Here is a 20,076-nt window from a genome sequence, read left to right as displayed (position 1 = left end):
TTAACGGACAGATTCGGGGATTTCTACAACACATGAATATGTAGAGGTTTTCAAATCTGAACATCCATTTTTAAAGTATGGGAAAGCAGGATACCCCCTCTTTAATCCCAAGGCATCTCGTCTTTTTCATGTCTATTGAAATAACTATTTGTTCTGGAAACTTGCAGGTCTGCATCTTTTTAAGCTTCTTATGCAGCCAGAACAATAAAATTAACAATGTTTCATGTTTTCAGAGTTAGATTTGTTTGAAACCCTTGAACTCCAGTTTTATTATGACTTTGTTTAAAAGTTTTGATGTGTTTAAAGTTTAAACCTTAAATGTTGCGACTGCAGATTTTCAGAGATCAGATGGTTTAGTTTCAGGTCAGAGGTGAGAGCTTTGATTCAGTGATTCAGTGGATTAAAAAAACAGCTTCCAACCTGACTCACACACTTTCACTGAGGTGTGTATGTGTGTGTGTTAATGTGTGTGTGTGCTGACCTACTGCCTGCAGGAATGTGAGGTATTCCTGTGGTTTGCAGCCCAGCGTTCCTTGGCCGTTACATCACCGCGCTGATCATCTGACAGCTGCTTCCTGAACCAAGACAGAAAATCCAGAAAAGGATATTTTTAGTCCCAAACGGAGATAAATGAGTTTGGTTTGGAGAGTTTTATGGCCTCTGGGAGCACGCAGCTCGGTCAGGGGGCGCTGGAGAGGGTTTCATAAAACTAAAATCTGGATGCTGTTTCTGTTTTCTGAGCGTGGGTCCCCAAAGTAGTTTAGAGAAACTGTTATTTTAATATTTCCCAAGTGTTGGTGCATATTTTAAATGTGTGTCTGTACAGTCAGGATGTGAGCGCACAGACACACTAGAACAGAAACAAATGGGCTGCATTTTCTTCTCTAAATTATTTTCATTGCTGGTTCAAAAGGTTTTCAATCATTCATTTTCAAAAATGGTTCATTAAATAAAATCACTTTTTATTTAGAAAACCTGTTTTCTTCACTGTTTTTCTTTGTCTGTTTCTTGTAGTTTTTCGTCTCTTTTTCATCGTCTTTGTATTTGGAGTGGATCATTACTTTATATGGCTCATTTGTTGGTCATGGACACAAAACTGGTTTTATCCTCAGTGATATTTTTACTACTTTTTCTCCTGTGTTTGTTTGGAGATCCTACATGTAACCATGGCTGCATTGTTTACATGTGAACTCAGCTGTTAGCAGCCTGTAGCATGTCAATGCTAACTGGTGCAAGGCCGGATGTTTCCTCACAAAGTGAGGAGAAGGAGGTGAGGACGACGTGCTGGTTCTCAGGTGTGAGCTAAGAAGTGACGACATGGACCTGTCCTTCCATCCATCGTTATTGGGAACGTAAGATCTATCTCCAGTAAGATGGACGAGGTAGCCTGGATGCAGGAGACAGAGATGGAGCATGACTGAAAAAGCTCAGTCCTGGATCCTGTGGAGGTGGAGGCTGGCTGACTGGGCAATGATGGACAAGCTGTCAGCATCTATTTTCTTATGGAGCTTTTTGCACTTTCTATACACTTTTGTATAGAAAGTATGCGCGTGTGATATATAAAATGCATCAACCAAAAAAATAATAATCATAATAATAATAAAATACCGCAGTAACTTACTAAACAATGATATTATTAGTGTATTCATGAGATAATATTTGTACATCTTGTGATATAATAAAGTATTTATCTAAGTATGTTTATGTAGCTGAAAGGGAAAAAAGAAAGATAAGATGAAAAAAGTAAAGAGATTTGTTTTAGTTTACCATAACTATTTGGTGTAAAAAAAAAAGAAAAAGAAAAACAGCCACATAATTCAAAAAATAAATAAAATAAAATAAGATAACAGGGGGACATATCTTGTAATATTCAAGATACAATTTATTTTCGACATTTTCTTTTTTTAATTATGATTTTTTAAAATTTATTTAATCTGGCATGGTGAGATGCTAGCTGGGTTAAATATGTTTTAAAGACATTCACTCTCTTAATGAAGGTTTAATTATAGAAATGTAGAGTTGTGAGTCTCTTTCTGTAAAACGAGGCGGTGGCGCCCTCGTGTGGTTTTACTTTCAAAGACATTTGTTATTGTTCACATGTCCGACGGTGCCTGAACGCAGCAGCGTCTTCTGATTGTACTTCCCCTTTAAGCGAGGATGAAAGGCTGTTGTGTAATTTGGGTGAAAGAGAAAGAGGAGGAGGAGGAGGAGGAAGCTTTATTTGACAGATCGAAGGAGACTCGCACAGGTAGGTTCCCTCCTGGTTTTTCTGTTTCTGTTTCAACACAGATTTTATTTGTCTTCACCACCTGCTGCGTCAGTCAGAGAGGGTGTGTTACCTTCAGTGTCCTCTTCGTGTTTCTGTTGTGGAGGTGTTTTTTCCTCCTGCAGGTTTTACAGATCAGCGATCAGGAAACACGTGTTTTTAGAGACGGTTTGTGTTTTCTGACTGTCAGTTTTCTGTTGGAGGTGTTAGGGTCTCACCGACAGCCTCAGGACGGAGAGTCCGTTTCCTGCACCTTTCACACACTTCTGACGTCTCTGTTTGATCATAGCGATAAGAGTTTATGTAACAGAAACACAACCTGGCTTAAAGTTGGAGAAAGTGTGTTAACACGCTGAATCTCTTCATGTTTTGAGTTAAGAAGATTCATCATTTCAGTGAAATGATTTTCAATGCTCGAAAACTCTGCCTCAGGGTTGGTGTCAGAATCCGAGTTTTCATAATAGAGACCAAGACCAGGATCAGATACTCAAAGGCGGACTTCATGAGTGATCCAGAAATAGTTTCGTCAAAATGAGATGCGGAAAAAAAAGAAATTAAGAGTTAAAAAGAAGAAATGCTCTCCAAAACAAATGCACACCTTGACAGGAAAGAGAGGCTGTATTTTAGAAAACACTACCGATTATGACCACAGGGGTCACTGCAATCAACACCAAACAGATCGTACTCGGAGCCTTCTTAAAGCGGACATATCATGCCCTGATTTAATACTTACATATAATATAATAAATTTGAAAACAAGACCTTACACCCCCTGAATTTTCAAAAAATGAGATATTGTATTTTTCGAGATTTGATGCCTCTGAAAATAGGTCATTGCCAGTTGGCCGCGAGATTTCGACCTTCGTGACGACACGAGGATCCTTTCTTTTTATTGGAGTAATCTGATAAAGCAGCTCCTCCTCTGTGATGTCAGTTAGTCACACAACCGCCACCGAGGGATACACCCACCAAGAGCCGACTGACTGAGTGCTGGATGCAGGGACTCTGCTCTGCTGAGCAGCTCGGCTTTACATGGTGAATTAGCAGTTGAAACACTATAGTTTAAGCAGACGTGGTAATACTTGTGAGACTGTGATATTTGCATGCTTGTTCTGAAATGCACTGTGAACCTGGACCACAATAATGCTGCGGTAATAACATAGTGAGGAACTGACGGTAGAGGCGATCTTTAGACGACACTTTCAGCATGATGGATAAAACAGACAGAGAAAAGTGAAGGAGCAGGATGGAACCCTGTTATAGAAATAGTTTATAGGTGAAGTCAGCCTATATTTCCACGTATAAACTATACATGTTACAGTACCGGTTTGACTCACCACACTGAAGCATCCTGAGATGATCTGTGTCCAGGTGGATTTTCTTCCTCCTGAGCTGCAGAACCGTCCGGGTCTGACTCGGGGTCCAATACAAAAGGACGTATCCTACACTCTGCCATTTTATTAGTGCTATCAATGCCTTACGGTGAAGTTTTGGCAAACAGCAATCTTGCTCGGTCTGCTCCATTCAATGTGGTGATTTTGTAAATACTGCAATGCTGGAAAAACCGCTCCCTGGCTCTACCCCCTCCATCCCTCTGATAGAACTGACCAATCAGAGCACAAAGGGCTGTGACGTTGTGAGGTTACTGGAGGTCATTCTCCAAACGGAGCGTTTCAACGAGATCTTCAGAATGGCCTAAAATGAGGATATTGAGAACGCCATTGTGGGGCAATGAAGGAACTAAATGACTTGTACTGAGGGCAGAAATGCTTTACAGGCATCCTAGTCTGGCATAGTGAAAAGGAGAAACAAGCAAGTTTTTAAAGCGTTTCAAAGTTTACAATGTCAAATCACGACCTAAGGAATATGAAAAAAAAATGCTCCACCTTAAAATGTCCGTTCGAGACACGGTCCTAGTTTTATTCGACAATTACCCAAAGAAAAAACTGCAAAAACATAAAATGTAGTTTAAAAACAGAGCTTGAAAATGTGACTTTTCCAATTAGTAAACAAAAATAACCATCTGTTTTCTCAGACCAGTGTTATCTTCTAATGCTCAGTAGGCATCAAAAACACATATAAGGAAACTAAACTTAATGTAAAAACCCACAATGGACTGAAAAACAGAATCAGGAGGTCATGTGATCAAACTGCACGCAGCATAATAACACAGTCATGGTTCATCTGCAGAAATATTACGTATACGCTCTTTTTATAACCACTGATGTTTCCTCGTTGTTTCAGATTTTAACGTTATAATCAGCTGTGTGGAGCATCTGTGAGACTTTGTCCTGATTTTTTAAATACTTAAATTCAAATACAAATCAAATCACCCCAAAAAAGTAAAAAAAAAAGAATTCTTGATGTTATAAAACTGTTTTTATGTCTCTGACTGACCGTGACGGACGCTGAACCGTGTCATATGGCCGTTTTATAAGTGTGACAATGAGTTAAAAACGCCCACATAACGCTGCTTTTTATGTCACAACTAAACATTGGAGAGAAATCCCCCATTACGTTCATGATTTAACAAAAATACACCACAGCTTTAGAGTTCAACATTTGTCAACAATGAATGATTATTCTGACATTTTAAGATATTTGAGCTGTAAGAACCCACAAAGGAAAGCCATGTGACATTATTTGCTGTTGGTATCATATCGAATTTTATTGCATAAGTTTTTACATTGCAGGATAAAATATGCTGTTTTGGAGGATTTGAGATTTTATGGATGTTTGGAAAGGCATCATGGGAGCCCAGAAGATGGTGATGCCCTGTTTGGGGAACACTGTCCTGCCTTATATCTTATTATGTTGCGTCCTGTTATCGCATATTCTGTTGTTTTGTACTCTTTCATTTCGTATCCCATCGTATCGTGTCATATCTTATTGTGTCCCACCCTGTTGTTCAGTTAATATCGTAACCAATCGAATCATTTGGTATCACAGCGTATCATAATATCGTATTGTATCCTGTCTTACGGTTCAATTCATATCGTCACAGTTTGTCGTACCTCACTGTATCATATCGCATCAAATTGTATTAACCATATCATAATGCATCATATGGTGTCCTAAATATTGTAGACTGTCATATCATAAAGCATTATACCTAGGGGTGCACCTGTCACAATTTCCTGGCTGATCATTGATCTTTAAAAGCCTGACTTGCCGATACTGATTTGGGCTGATATCGATTTTTATTTTTCATTTTTTGTAACTGAAGGTATATACCTTCAATGTTCCAATCTTATTTTATTGAAAACCATTGAACAATAGCTGTAAAACAATAAAATCTTTATGTTTTAACTAGGGATAGACTGATTATCAGCCGGGGCCGATTAACAGGGCCGATATTTGGCATTTTGAAGCAGATCGGCATCTGCCTTCTTTTTGATCCGACGGCCGATAAGAAACAAATTTAAAACTATGTTGTTGCAGCTGTCTGCAGTCACTACTAAATCCCCAGCACTATCCCACCAACAATATCATCCGATTGGTTACAAGCAGAGCCATGGCTTGGGTAACAGCCAATCAGCAGTGCAGTTACATTGAAATTTTGGAAAACTTAATTTACTGAAGAAAACTTTAGCTATTTTTTTACGTTTTTATTTAACTTTATAAAACATGCTGCTAAATAAACTCATGCTTAAAGGTATTTGAATGAAGTTTAGTGTTGGAGTTTTTATTGTTCAAAATTTTGACGCCAATATTTACTTTGACTGGAAATTAACATCAGCTTCAAATATCAGTTATCGTCTCCTTGCCTACCAATGATCGGTACCAGTATCGGTCCCAAAAAAAACATATTGGTCTATCTCCAGTAAGATCAGTTTCATATGTTTCTGTTCTTTTAACACATTTTTTATTCTTTTTTTTTTTTTTTTTTAAATTGCTTTAAGACTGTGCAGCACTTTGGTCAACCTTGGTTGTTTCAAAATGTGCTTTATAAATAAATGTGATTGATTGATTAATTGATATGTAAAGATGGGCCGATCACTGATCGTCAACCTCTGATCTTTGATCCCTGATCCCCCAAATTAAGGAAATCAGCACCGATCGATTGGTGCGTGTCTAATCATATCCTATTATAACCCGCCTGCCCATTGTATTGTATTGTATCCTATTATTTCATATCATATCCTATCATAACCTCATTGTTTCCATTCATATCATTGGTTTACTTATCCTATCATACATAGGGATGGGTACCTTTCACATTGGAAACAATATGTTACTGATGCTGGTACCTGGTGAAAAAGTACCGGCCCTCAACGGTACCAATTTGCGGTACTTTTCTGTGTGTTAATGTAATAGATGTAAAATTGTTTAATAATAACATCTCAAAATTTCTCAGTGTAACATATTTCTTTCTCAATTTATAAACTTGCAATGGTGCGTTCATGTCCAGCATGGAAAATCGCCTACTCTTCCTCACAGTCACAAAGATGTGTTTAGGTACCGGAAAAGGGTCATGTTTGATTTGAAGTACTCCAGTATTCGTGCTACAGACAGAATTCAGTTGGTATCTAAAAAAGTACCTAACTCTGCATCCAGGGGCGGATTAATGCACAGGCTTACCCCGGCTACAGCCTGGGGGCCCCACGTGTGAAGGGGCCCTCTGATTGGTTGGACTATTTTTGGAAATTTAAATATGCTACCTATCCAATCAACAGGTGCCAATGTGGCCACGCTAAACAATTTGTTTACTTGTGTTGGGGCTGTCACCAAAGTTGCCAAGTCTGCTTGTTATACACTTGCAAATCTCGTCAGTCCCGTAGGTTTTTGGGCTTGATTTCTGAAGTGTGGTTGCTGAAAAATTAAATAGTTTAAAGTTTTTATATTGATTATTTATTGTCAATTTGCTGTTATTTATGCATAATAGGGATGTATTTTCTTTTAATCAAAGTTTAAAAAATAAGTTAGTCAATGTCGAGGTCTGGCAACACTGCCTGGAGTGTGTGCGCCTGTGGGATAGTATGATCTATAAGGGAGGGGCATGAATACCTTGATCCTCCAATGTCTGTTTCCAGTCATTTGTACCAAATTGTTTTGTATTCCATCATTTTTTAATCTATTCTGTAATTTCAGATTACGCTGTATCATATCGTTGTATTTCTCATTATTCGACCGCTATCGGAAATCATCCTGTCATTTTATATCACAATGTATCACTTTGTATCGTTTCGTATCGTATTATCATTTAGTCATTCTTAAAGTTTGTACGTTGTTCAGTCTGTTCGTCACAGTGAAATTTGACGCTCTGCCCTCGGAGCTGTCTGTAAACTCTGCGTAACGTAATAAGAAAATGAAAATCTACCTGTTCTTCTTGATCCTCAGGACTTCCCCGACCTGAAACGAGCAGCAGAGGCTTTAAGGAAAACCATTCAGGCGAGCAGAGAGGGGAAGAAGTGAACATTTATTCTTTTTTTTTCTTTTTACAGGAGTATAAGCCAGGATGGTGCTGGTCATGCTGTCAGGAGGTGTTCTGGTTGTCCCCGTCCTCGCCTTCATCACCTCCTTCCTGTTCTGGCCTGGGGCGCTGTTAAAAATCTACAACTGGTAACAAAATCGAACACAGTGTCTCTGGTTTCTCTGAAAACTAAAATACATATAGTGTGTTTTTAACACTCCAACACATCATGACTGATCAGAACAGAGACATGTTTCTGTTTATCTGGGGCTTTTATTTTGAAGGAGCAGGTCTGTTAGCGTGACCTGGCCCAGTGGACTTTGCCTGAGCTGTAAAACAAAACCTGCATGTTGGCTACTTTGCAGATTATGATTGCTGTTTCTCTCTCTCTCTCACACACACACACACACACACACACACACACACACACACACACACACACACACACACACACACACACACACACACACACACACACACACACTCAGTGCTGAGTCAGAGTCATATAATGGGGTATTTGTCCACAGCTGTGCGTGAAAAAAGCTAAAATTTCCAAACTGTGTAAATGTAAAAATTTGGCAGGACAAAAGAGGAACTTTGTCACCGTGAAGGACTCGCATAAGCGGTTTATGGGGGTACAGCTGGTACTCTGTGAGTCCAAAAAGCCGGCCCGATACGGATCTTTGAATCTGGACTTAAAAAAAAAAAGTTTGAGTGTTTCCCAGAAGTTTCTGTTCTTAGGATAAATTTAGCTGCTGTGTTAGTGAAGCAGCTCTCTGGGATCTATGTCAGAGTAAAAACTTCAGACGTCTGACTGTGATCGTGATAACAGTTTGATTTCTGACTCTCTGCCGTCATCCTCTGCAGGTACTGGCGCCGCAGGCTTGGATTGGTGGTCCGATACTCTCACAGCGGGAGTTATCGCTTCTGTTATTCCAGCCGGGGGAAGCCAGGGGGCGCCACGCCATCTGTGCTCCTGCTGCACGGCTTCTCGGCCACCAAAGACATGTGGCTGCCTGTCATCAACGTAAGACACACACAGACGGTTTCACCATCACATTTACACAAAGATTATTTCCTCACTAGTGTTTCCTCAGAAGAAGCTGGACTCCTTTTTTATAAAGGTTTGGTGAGCTGTTATAAGCAGCCTTCAGTGCAGTGCATTCTGGGAGACTCATGTCCATAGATGGTTAAGTTTAGTTACACTCACCAGCCACTTTTTTAGGCTCACCTGTCCAACTGCTCACGAACACAAATTTCCAATCAGCCAATCACATGGCAGCAACTCAATGCATTTAGTCCTGTAGACATGGTCAGTTCAAAGCGAGCATCAGAATGGGGAAGAAAGGTGATTTAAGGGACTTTGAACGTGGCATGGTTGTTGGTCTGAGTATTTCAGAAACTGCTGATCTACTGGGATTTTAACCCACAACCATCTCTAGGGTTTACAGAGAATGGTCCCAAAAAGAGAAAATATCCAGTGAGCAGCAGTTCTGTGGGACAAAATGCCTTGTTGATGCCAGAGGTCAGAGGAGAATGGACAGACTGGTTGGAGCTGATAGAAAGGCAACAGTAACTCAAATAACCACTGGTTACAACCGAGGTCTGCAGAAGAGCATCTCTGAACACACAACACGTCCAACCTTGAGGCAGATGGGCTACAGCAGCAGAAGACCACACCGGGTGACCCTCCTGTCAGCTAAGAACAGGAAACTGAGGCTACAATTCACACAGCAACACCAAAACTGGACAATAGAAGATTGGAGAAACGTTGCCTGGTCTGATGAGTCTGGATTTCTGCTCCACATTCAGATGGGAGGGTCAGAATTTGGCCTCAACAACATGAAAGCATGGATCCATCCTGCCTTGTATCAACGGTTCAGGCTGCTACTGCTGGTGTAATGGTGTGGGGGAGATTTTCTTGGCTCACTTTGGGCCCCTTAGTACCAACTGAGCATGGTTTAAAGTCCACAGAAAAAAAGGGAAAAAACAAGAAAAAAAAAGAAAAAAAAAAGAAAAACAAGGGGAGACAAAAGAAAAAAAGACAGAAAAAAGGAAAAAAGGGGGGGGAAGGAAAAAAGAAAATAAGAAAAAAAGAAAAAAAAGAAAAAAGAAAAAAAGAGAAAAAAGAAAAAAGGGAAAAAAAGAAAGAAAAATGAAAAAAGAAACAAGAAGAAAAAAGAAAAGAAAAAGAAAGGAAAAAAAAAAAAAGAAAAAAAAAGTCCACAGCCTACCTGAGTATTGTTGCTGACCATGTCCATCCCTTTATGAGCACAGTGTACCCATCTTCTGATGGCTACTTCCAGCAGGATAACGCTCCATGTCATAAAGCTGGAATCATCTCAGACTGCTTTCTTCAACATGACAATGAGTTCCCTGTACTCAAATGTCCTCCACAGTCCCCAGATCTCAATCCAATAGAGCACCTTTGGGATGTGGTGAAACGGGAGATTCTCATCATGGATGTTCAGACGACAAATCTGCAGCAACTGTGTGATGCTATCATGTCAATATGGAGCAAACTCTCTGAGGAATGTTTCCAGGACCTTGTTGAATCTATGACGCCAAGGATTAAGGCAGTTCTGGAGGTAAAAGGGGGTCCAACCCGGGACTAGCAAGGTCTACCTGATAAAGTGGCCAGTGAGTATATATATAACGTAGGTAGTGTCAGCGTTGTCCAGTTGGGTCCCACTGGAACCCAGTTGGTAACCCTGGTGCCTTCAGGCTTTTGTTGAGTGAGCTTCTTCTCGTGAACACAACATGTAGTGAAACCAGTCGTTGACCTTTGTTTGCCTTGTGTGTGTGTGTGTTTGTATTCTCCTCCAGTATTTCCCCAAAGATCAGCACGTGGTGTGTGTGGACATGCCGGGTCATGAGGGGACGACTCGGACCGGAGCCCAGGACTACAGCATCGTGGGCCAGGTGGAGCGAATCCACCAGGTTTGTATGAGTGTGTGTGTGTGTGGGTGTTTGTCTGGTGTTTGGTGTTTGCTTCGAAGCGCTGATGGAGTCCTCTGTCTGTTTGTATGGTCTCTCTGATCAGTTCGTGAAGAGTATCGGTCTGGATCAGAGACCGTTCCACCTGGTCGGGACCTCGATGGGAGGAAACGTCGCTGGAGTGTACGCCGCTCACCATCCTGCTCACCTGTGCAGCGTCACCTTAGTCTGCCCGGCAGGTAAACTCAGACATCCGATCAGTGAGAGCTTTGAAACCTGAGACTGCTCCATGGATAATAAATCCCCCTCCTCCTCCTCTTCCTCCTCCTCCTCTTCCTCCTCCTCCTCCTGGGGGCCGTGCAGGTCTGGTTTATCCCACAGAGACTCCTTTCATCAGCCGTCTGAGGGAGCTGGAGAAGAGTCAGCGGGAGGAGTCGATCCCTCTGATCCCCTCAACTCCTCAGGAGCTGGAGGACATGCTGCGGCTCTGCTGCTACACACCCATCAAACTCCCCCGACAGGTGAGCACAGAGCGACTTTCCTGTCATTTTCACCAGTTTGTTTATTTCTCTGCACATTTCAACCTGTTTAGATCTGTATTTAAAGGTGTTACTGTGTGTGTGCTCAGGTGCTGAGAGGTCTCCTTGACAACAGGATCCCTAACAATGGTTTCTATAAAGAAGGTGGGTAGTCTCATCTCCCAGCATCCTCACACCTCTCAGTCATCTTTTCTCTGAATCTGAATTTTTGTATTTTTGAATTTAAAGAACATAGAAAGTTCATTTTTCAAGCAGATTAAAAATTAGTCCTGTCGCCATCAGAGAGGGTTTTTGTGGGTCTTAGCCTGAAAGTTACAGTGGGGAAAATAAGAGTCGAACACTTCAACTTTTTTGTCATTACATTTATTTCCAAAGCTGCAATTCAAACAAAATTTCTACCAGACATTGGTATTAACTCAAATAATCCACACATGAAAAGAAATCACAACGTTCAGGTCCATAAATAATGATTATGTGGAGTGAAGTACAGGAGCTCCTTGAAGATTTCTGACCAGGGAGTCAGAAAGATAGTCAGAAGAGTACTCAACGAGCCAAGGACCACCCTGAAAGTGCTCCAGAAAGACTTGGAGGCAGCAGGTACGATTGTTACAGAGAAAACAATAGGCAATGCACTCCACCACCATGGCCTCTATGAACGCTCAGCCCTCAAGAAAAGGCATGTTGAAGCTGGTTTAAAGTTTGCTAAACAGCATCTTGACAAGCCTGTAGAATACTGGGAGAGTGTTGTCTGGTCAGATGAGACCGAAACTGAACTTTTGGGCTGTCATACTACAGACCATGTTTGGAGGAGAAATGGCTCTGCACATCAGCCAAAAAACACTACACCATCAGTGAAGTTTGGAGGTGGAAGCATCATGGCATGGGGTTGTTTCTCATCTCATGGTGTTGGTAAACTTCATATAACTGACGGAGCAATGAATGGAGCCATGTATGGGGAAATTCTTGATCTGAATCTGCTGCCATCCACCAGGATGATGAAGATGAGACGTGGCTGGACCTTCCAGCAGGACAACCATCCAAAGCACACAGCAAAGTTGACTCTCAAATGGTTTCAGAAAAAGAAAATCAATCTGTTAGAACGGCCTAGTCAATCACCTGACTTCAATCAAGTTGAACATTTGTGGAAAGAGCTAAAGAAAAGGGTTCACCAGAGGGCACCAAAGAATATTCCAGATTTAAAGACAATCTGTGCAGAGGAATGGGCCAAAATCACACCTGAGCAGTGTGGGCCATTAGTTCAAACATACAAGAAGCTTCTGGAAGCTGTCATTGCAAACAAAGGCTTCTTCACTAAGTATTAGATGAGTCTCAGTTAACGTGTTCAATACTTTTTTCTTTTGTTATCGTACTGAATTCACCATAATCATTATTTATGGACCTGAACGTTGTGATTTCTTTTCATGTGTGGTTTATTTGAGTTAATACCAATGTCTGGTAGAGTTTTGAAATGTGATGAGAAACAAGTTGACGTGTTCAATACTTATTTTCCCCATTGTATACCCAAAAAATGTCAAGCATTTAGGTCGATTTTTATTCTTACTTGATATACAGCTGTACGTTCTATAGCTGTACTTAAAGCCCCCATCACTTCCAATATTGTCGTGATAGCCGATCTGCTTCAAAAATCCATTTCAGAAACAGACGGGTGACGTCAGGAAGACTACGTCCGTTAATCATACAGTCTATGATTTTTGCCATTAAATTCAGTTTTAGATCATGCTTTTCAAATTCTGCTTTGGCCTAAAGGTTTGAGTTGAACCTCAGCCGTTTAAGACCTGTAGCCTCTGTACATGGGGGCGCTTCAGTTAACCCTGAGCTCCATCTATCTTCTATTTTTCTGTGAGGCTGTGGTCAGTTAAACGCTTCCTGTCAAACACCTTTAATGTTAAAGGATTCCCTGAGAGAAACTAGTGACCGCCCGACATGCCATCCAAAATTTTATCGCAGTAAATTTAAATAGAGCATATTCTCCCTGGCGCACGTCACTACAAAACACTTTCTGAAACTGAAAAAATAAACTTTGTATCCGTGTGTGTTCATGTTTTGTTCAGTGTTCATGGAGATTGTCGGGGAGAAGTCTCGTCACTCGCTGCAGGAAAACCTGCATCTGATCAAAACACCTGTCCAGGTGATCTGGGGGAAAGAGGACCAGGTAAGAATAATGATTACCTTAAAATAAAGAATAATCTGTAAATCGGCATGAAACTCAAACTGGATTCATATATTTAAAAAGAAAACATATTTGATGACAACCTGCCTCTGCGTCTTCAGGTGGTGCACTCGTCCGGGGCGGCGGTGCTGGAGGCGGCGCTGCCAAACTGCCAGGTGGACGTGCTGGAGAACTGCGGTCACTCTGTGGCGTTGGAGCGTCCCAGAAAGGCCGCAAACCTCATCATGAACTTCCTGTCTGCACAGGAAGTCAGCGATGGAAATGTGAAGAAAGTCTCCTGAAGTGCACTTTTGAACTTTGACTGAAGGCTGCGATGAAGACGATGGATGAAGTGATGAAGACGATGGATGAAAATGAAGTCGAATGAGATTTTTCTATTTTCTAGTTTGATAAAAGAGTTTTCTACCCTGATAGAAAGTTCTGTGAAACTGAAAACAATGCACAAAGAGGGGGCTGACTTTCAAATGTTCCTGCAGTTTATACACACACCCACACACACAAATACACACATTATCACACATACACACTGTGTATGAGACTGTAATCCATGTTTAGATGTTCATATAAAACCATTCCATGTTGGGATTTTGCACATTTCTCTTCCAGAAAAACCTGAGTGTGATCTCTTGTTTTATGTTTATGTTGTGAGTGTTTATCCGTCCTTCATGTGACAATATATTTAACGTCATAAAATCCCTTTTAGATTTATTTAAAGTGTGTGAGGGGATTCAATGATTCCAGCACCAGAACAAAGAGTCTGTACATGTAGACTGCTGAAATAAATCTTATTTAAAAACATCAGGTTGTTTGACCGATGTTGACTTTTGTGTGGTAATGTGGCACCAGACCGCCAGGGGGAGACCCAACAGGAGATATTGATGTCAGACGTCAAAGAGCGCATAATACATTTTAGATGTATCACTCCGCAGCAAAAGTGTTCGACCTTCTGTGCTGTTTAAAACATGATTGGGGGTATGTTTCTATCACACAAAATGACAAAAAACGGTTCTCAAGCCTATTTTTGACTTCTTATAAAAGCCCAGAATTTTTAAGTCCTCATTAAGTCATCCACAATTTCCCAGCCTTCATATTATGGCTGTTTAAAAATCTTAGTTGAATCATAAGCCACTTTGATCATGGTGAAGTCAAGCTTATGAAAGGCTTAAATTCAAACTATAAGCTAATTTTGGCAAATTATAAATGATTTGTGTGATTTTCTGAAATAATCTACGTGAATAAAACATCCATAGTGTCAAAAGGCAATAATATCTTTTTTTATGAGAAAAGGATCAGTTTTGTGTTTCTAATGAGATGCACAAGGCTAATTTTTTCATTTTTTCTGACACATTTTCACCTTTTAAACCAGTTTGTTTTTCTGTTTCCAATATGTCAAAGATATGAAGGCCAGTTTGAAAACCATAAAAGTAGGGTAAAAGTCAAATACTGTTTATTACTTTACTTTATATGCCACGTATTATTAAATTCACAACGTGATAATAACTAATGCTATTTCTAATTTACCTCAACCCTAAACTGTATTTTCCACAATAACTAGAGGGGCAGATCTCAGTCTATTTTTTGGTATTCGATTTTGAGACCGAGTGATCCATCTTACTGTTTTACACCTCTGAGGGTGTTGACTGCGCCTGCGCAGATGAGCTGCACACTGGTTCAAAGTTTGGATGGACGCTCTGAGGATCATAACACGCTGACAGCTCTCATGTTGGTGTTTGAAGTGAGTCTAATACAGCAATTATCGGTTTATTTGAATATTAATTATTGTTAAACTTTAATATATCCACAGTTAATTACGTTTTACTGTCACTGAACCGTTATCGTGTCCGGAGAAAACATGCTAACCCGGTTTATCTCCTGTTTGACCTCCTGTTAGCTTCCTTTAGCTTCAGGTTGCTCAGCTCTGAGCTGCATGTTTGACATTTACACAGGAAACACCGAGCTGTTGGAAAAATCGAGACGGAAAATACAGTATGCAATATTTAACTACACTAAAATTGTTGGTTAGCTGGACGAAAAATAAGTTTTGTTAAGCAGTTTCGGTAATTAAAAAATATGTGTTTTTTTTATTTAAGAAAATATTTCCTATTGTTTTGTTAATTTGTTAATCCGTTTTTATTCCTTTGACTCTCTTATTATAATGGAGAATTAACCGTAAAATATTAAAATACACCATCCTTGGTAAATACTTTCATGTATTCATTTTAGTTTAGGAAAAATTTTCTGCATTTGTTTACTCAGACACTTTGTATTTTTGATTATACACTTGATTTTGTATTTCAGTTATTTATTTGATTTTTTTTTTTTTAAAGGTTTTTTTGTGTTTTTTTTTTTTTTTAAGTTTTTAAGTTTTTACTTATTTTATGCTCTGGCAAAAACAGTTTCCTTTGGGATTTGCAGAGCTAATGTTCTCACAGTCTTTTCTCAGGCTCCTTGAATCAATTAATATTAATAATAATAATAATAATAATAATAATAATAATAATAATCAGGTTTATATAGCGCTTTTTAAAGATACTCAAAGACACTTTACAAAAAAGAAACAAATATAAGAAAACAAAGAAAAGGGAGATTATATTGAAGGGGGTCAGGTCTTAAATATTTATTGTATTTGTTATAATTCTAGATTTAAATAATATATTATATTATATAGTATATTATTTAAACTTAAATAATTATTATACTTTTATAATTATCTTATAATTGTAATTATAATTATTTATTATAATAATATTTATATATAAACTTTATTGGGGTGAAAATCATGAATTTTCATTGACAAGCCAAGTTTGACATAAACAAATGTACACACAATTAAACACACTTCTCTCAGACTTCTCTGAAGCTTCTTTTGTGCGTCTCTCAGGCTCAGTAAAACCTTATTTGGCAATTTTTAACCTATATTTCACCACTTTCTGGGATATTACATGGCCGTTTGGTTGTGGTTGGATGGTAACTCACTTACTTCATGAGTTTTTTTTTTCTTGATCTTTGTTTTCTTCAGTCTCAGTTTTTGTTTTTGTTCCAGTGCGAAATCAGCTGATCCACCTGCTGAAGCTCGAGTCTCTGGTGTTCTAAAATAATGAGACGTGAAGACAAGAAGGACGACGCTTCTCTTTTCCAACGGGTCGTGCTGAAAAACGCTGCACCATACCACTACCTGAAAGTCTGCCTGTGAGTCGCTCTGACGTGTTTATCAGGGACGCTGTTTGTTCTCTTTTCTTCAGCCGTGTACTCACACGTGTTGTTTCTGTGTGCGCAGCGTGCTGGAGAATGAATCCATCAAACCGAGCGCAGTGGAGCTGAAGCAGTTCATGATCACGGGTCTGAAGAATCTCTTTGGAGAGGTGAGGTCGCTGAGGTCAAGCTTCGGCGTTAACGTGAGGCAGGCGAGAGTTTCTGTGACTGAGGAGGTTTTGTTTGTGCTTGTTTCTGTGCTCAGGTTGGAGCAGCTTTAAACTTTGACCTGTTGAAGTACGATGAGGACACCCTCGTCTCTCTGCTGCGAGTTCCAAGCAGGTGAGAAGTGCAGCGAGAAACTTTTAATCCTCTGAGACTGGGTGTTTTTTTTTAATGTGTTTGTTTGTTTTCAGGGGATTAGTGAGACTGTGGAGCTCCCTGACTCTGCTGGGCTTCTACAGAAACCAGGCCTGTGCCTTCAGAGTCCTGCAGGTCAGCAGAATCCACTTCAGAGTCCTGTGTGTGTGTGTGTGAAGGTGGAGGTTTTACTTCTTCCTCTGCTCTCCCCTCCAGGTGTCCCCGTACCTGCTCTCGCTGTCAGGAAACAGTCGGGAGCTGAAGCTGGACTGACGGAGGAGCAGGATGAGTTTCAGGTGGAGCCGCCTCTTCAACAACCTGCAGCGTTTCCTCTCCCCCGTCACCGCTCCTCCTCTCTCCTGCCGCCTGCTCCACATCGGCCAGCGAGCCTCCCTCTCCAAAGCCTTCTCGTCCCGTGACGTGGAGCTCTTCGCTGAGCTGACAGGCGACACAAACCCCCTCCACCTGGACCCCGTCTACGCCCGCACCACCTCCTTTGAGACGCCCATCGTCCACGGCGTCCTCATCAACGGGCTGATCTCCGCCGTGCTCGGCACCAAGATGCCAGGGCGCGGCTGCGTCTTCCTCTATCAGGAAATCCGCTTCCCGGCGCCGCTCTACGTTGGGGAGGAGGTGCTGGCGGAGGCGGAGGTCAGAAAGATCAAGATGTCGTTTGCTTTCATTGCCGTGACGTGCTCCGTGAAGGACAAGGTGGTGATGGAGGGGGAGGTGATGGTGATGATGCCCGAGGATCAGCAGCAGAAAGGGTGAGGAAGAGGAAGGAGACTCAGGACAGAGACGGTGAAGATGACCGTCTGCTCTGCCACGTGTTTCTCCATACTGGAAATCTTCATGAGGCGTTTATTTTTGTTTTTATGATCAAGAACTCAAACTCTGAAGCATTTTTCAGCAGTTATTTGATGTGTTATTTTTGAATGTTTGTTGAAGATCTCCCCTGTTTATTCTTTATTTGGAGAATTCTGTGCGTGGAATAAAAACATGAAAAACATTAATCAGTGAGTTGTTCATACCTATTTTCATACTTCATAATTAAAACTCTTAACTTTTATTTCTAAATCCTTCTCAAATTAAGTTCACCCAAAAAGAATCTACAAGACTCAGTTTGAATAATCCTTTCTGACCTTTTATGACCCTCTACAACCTTTAATTAGGGTCCACGGCCTGAGCCAAGGCACCTTCTATCAAGAGCTAGAAGGTGCCCTGGCTGAAGGCGGAAGGCACTATTGTTCCTGCTGCGTTTCTTTCTTATCATTATTATTACGCACTCCAGTAAATCACTTATTAGAGACCCTAAACATGCTCAAAAACTCACAAAAATTGGCACACAGGTTCTATGCGCCCCAAATTTTCGTTTGATACCAAACATGACCCTGGATATCCCATAATAAGCTCTGTAGACCAACTGAGGCACGCTAAAACGGCCCTAGTGGCCACTAGGAATGTCGTAGAGAGATGAAACCAACGCCAAAACATTCATCGCATTGAGACGCAAAAATCATACACTGATACCCCTGACCTATCTCCAACAGGAAGCCGGCAATTTCCCTTTCAAAATAAGATTCCCAAACATTTTTACCCTTTCTGAAAAAATTAGCTTGTCAAAAACCAAAAATGGTACTGGCTTGAGAAATTGGCTCACATGACAGACTAGACCCTGCTCTACAAAAGTAATGTAGGAAGTTGTTATTTTGGGCCCGGTTTTTGAACGGCGAGCCCTCAAAGTAGCCGACCGCTTTCGGCTACCTCCATGTTACCAGATGAGGAGAACACGTTTCAGCTTCAAGCACGCAACCCCCTGGTGCCGCATTAGGGCCTCTAGACAAAAAAGTAAAACTCATACAGCTTTAAAAATGACATGGTTGGATTTCTGACAAAATTTCCTACAAAAATATCAAATTTTTACACAGATTAAGTCAACATTGTGGTCTATAGGACAAGTAGTTTGGACATTTTGCTAAAATAAATCCGCTATTTTCAGCACTTAGGGCCAGGATTTCTCACGCATTTGGGCCTCTAGAGAAAAAGGTAAAACTCCTACAGCTTTAAAAATGCCAAAAATGGATTCCTTACAAAATTTCCTACAAAAATATGATATTATTACACAGACTGGGGTAAAATTGTGGACTCTGTGAGGACTTCTTTACATAAGATCACTGATAAATTGTCAGTCTGCACTGTACTTGATTTGTGTGTCACGCTAATTAGGAGTTCCATCCATGCAGCAACTGGTGATGTCATTCAGCATAGCAGAGGATACGTTACCATGGTATCAACTGACTCTCCCAACATCCCATAATATTCTCTCAGAGCCGTTAGGCTCACTTCCACCCTATGCACACCAAAACAGCCCTAACTGGGGCTAGGAATGTTGTAGAGAGATGAAACCAACGCCAAAATGTTCGTCTCATTTTGTTGGACACATTGGAGGGAAAACCGGCAGGAGCCAGAGGACCTGTCTAACGCTGCTTGCAGCTTTAATTTATGTTTGAAACCAGATCTGGCAGATTATGCGTGAATAGATTAGGTTGGTTCCTCAGCCACCGACAACAACACATCATCTCTCGAGACCCATGAATCACTGACAGAAGTTTTAATAGGTGTATTTGAAAAATTTTATCCTCAAATCAAGAAACAAAATTCATTGTGGTTCAATTTAATTATGATTTTACATAGAAACAGCATATTAATCATATCAGAGGAAAAACATCTAGATCAAATAGCAATACTGTATTTACATAAACTGAACGTTAAAGCCTTGTGTAAACTGCTCACAGATTTTTTTCTTAGTTGTGTGGAGTTTAAGGGATCTTTTTCTTAAAAAAATATCAACATAAATGCAATAGTGATTCTACAAAATTGAGCTATACTTATCAATAAGGCTGCTTATTATGTTCACACTGATCCCCTTGTTGTAATTCAAGTATAATGGAATTCACAGACTTATTCTATTACAAAGAAATGCAAAAAAATGTCCAAAAATTATATAAAATACTGTTTCCAAAATCTACATAAGGTCTTTTGAATGCAGAAGAGATTTGGGAGGTGTAAATATGCTGTACAAAAAGAAATAAAAGGAATTAAAAGGAGATGTGTTTCCGTTTTGGGTCACAATTTGATATGGTGCAGGTATGAATTAAAAAAACAAAAAGATGTCACT

General features: G+C 40.3%; 2 protein-coding genes across 3 annotated transcripts; both read left to right on the top strand.

Moving 5' to 3' along the window:
• The first annotated feature begins 2,139 nt into the window (after positions 1–2,139).
• Positions 2,140–14,277, top strand: LOC141792518 (monoacylglycerol lipase abhd6-A-like). Its single transcript, XM_074673211.1, has 9 exons — positions 2,140–2,248; positions 7,711–7,828; positions 8,547–8,706; positions 10,506–10,619; positions 10,723–10,855; positions 10,980–11,137; positions 11,245–11,299; positions 13,228–13,328; positions 13,448–14,277. The coding sequence occupies exons 2-9, from the start codon at positions 7,725–7,727 to the stop codon at positions 13,625–13,627; spliced, it is 1,005 nt and encodes a 334-aa protein (XP_074529312.1). The 5' UTR covers positions 2,140–2,248; positions 7,711–7,724; the 3' UTR covers positions 13,628–14,277.
• A 710-nt stretch (positions 14,278–14,987) lies between these two features.
• rpp14 (ribonuclease P/MRP 14 subunit) lies at positions 14,988–17,885 on the top strand. 2 transcript variants are annotated; one of them, XM_074674699.1, is made up of 6 exons: positions 14,988–15,081; positions 16,390–16,535; positions 16,624–16,708; positions 16,804–16,880; positions 16,955–17,033; positions 17,115–17,302. In XM_074674699.1, the coding sequence occupies exons 2-6, from the start codon at positions 16,444–16,446 to the stop codon at positions 17,169–17,171; spliced, it is 390 nt and encodes a 129-aa protein (XP_074530800.1). In that variant the 5' UTR covers positions 14,988–15,081; positions 16,390–16,443; the 3' UTR covers positions 17,172–17,302. The 2 variants fall into 2 exon arrangements, with proteins under 2 accessions (XP_074530800.1, XP_074530792.1); XM_074674691.1 differs by lacking the exons at positions 14,988–15,081; positions 16,390–16,535; positions 16,624–16,708; positions 16,804–16,880 and having other exon boundaries at positions 17,115–17,885.
• The last annotated feature ends 2,191 nt before the right edge of the window (positions 17,886–20,076 follow it).

The sequence above is a fragment of the Halichoeres trimaculatus genome, unplaced genomic scaffold (genome assembly GCF_033239565.1).
Source record: "Halichoeres trimaculatus isolate MK-OKI-2021-1 unplaced genomic scaffold, fHalTri1.1 fHalTri1_scaffold_1, whole genome shotgun sequence".
In the NCBI taxonomy this organism is placed as follows: Eukaryota; Metazoa; Chordata; class Actinopteri; order Labriformes; family Labridae; genus Halichoeres; species Halichoeres trimaculatus.
This window is presented reverse-complemented; position numbering and strand designations above follow the sequence as displayed.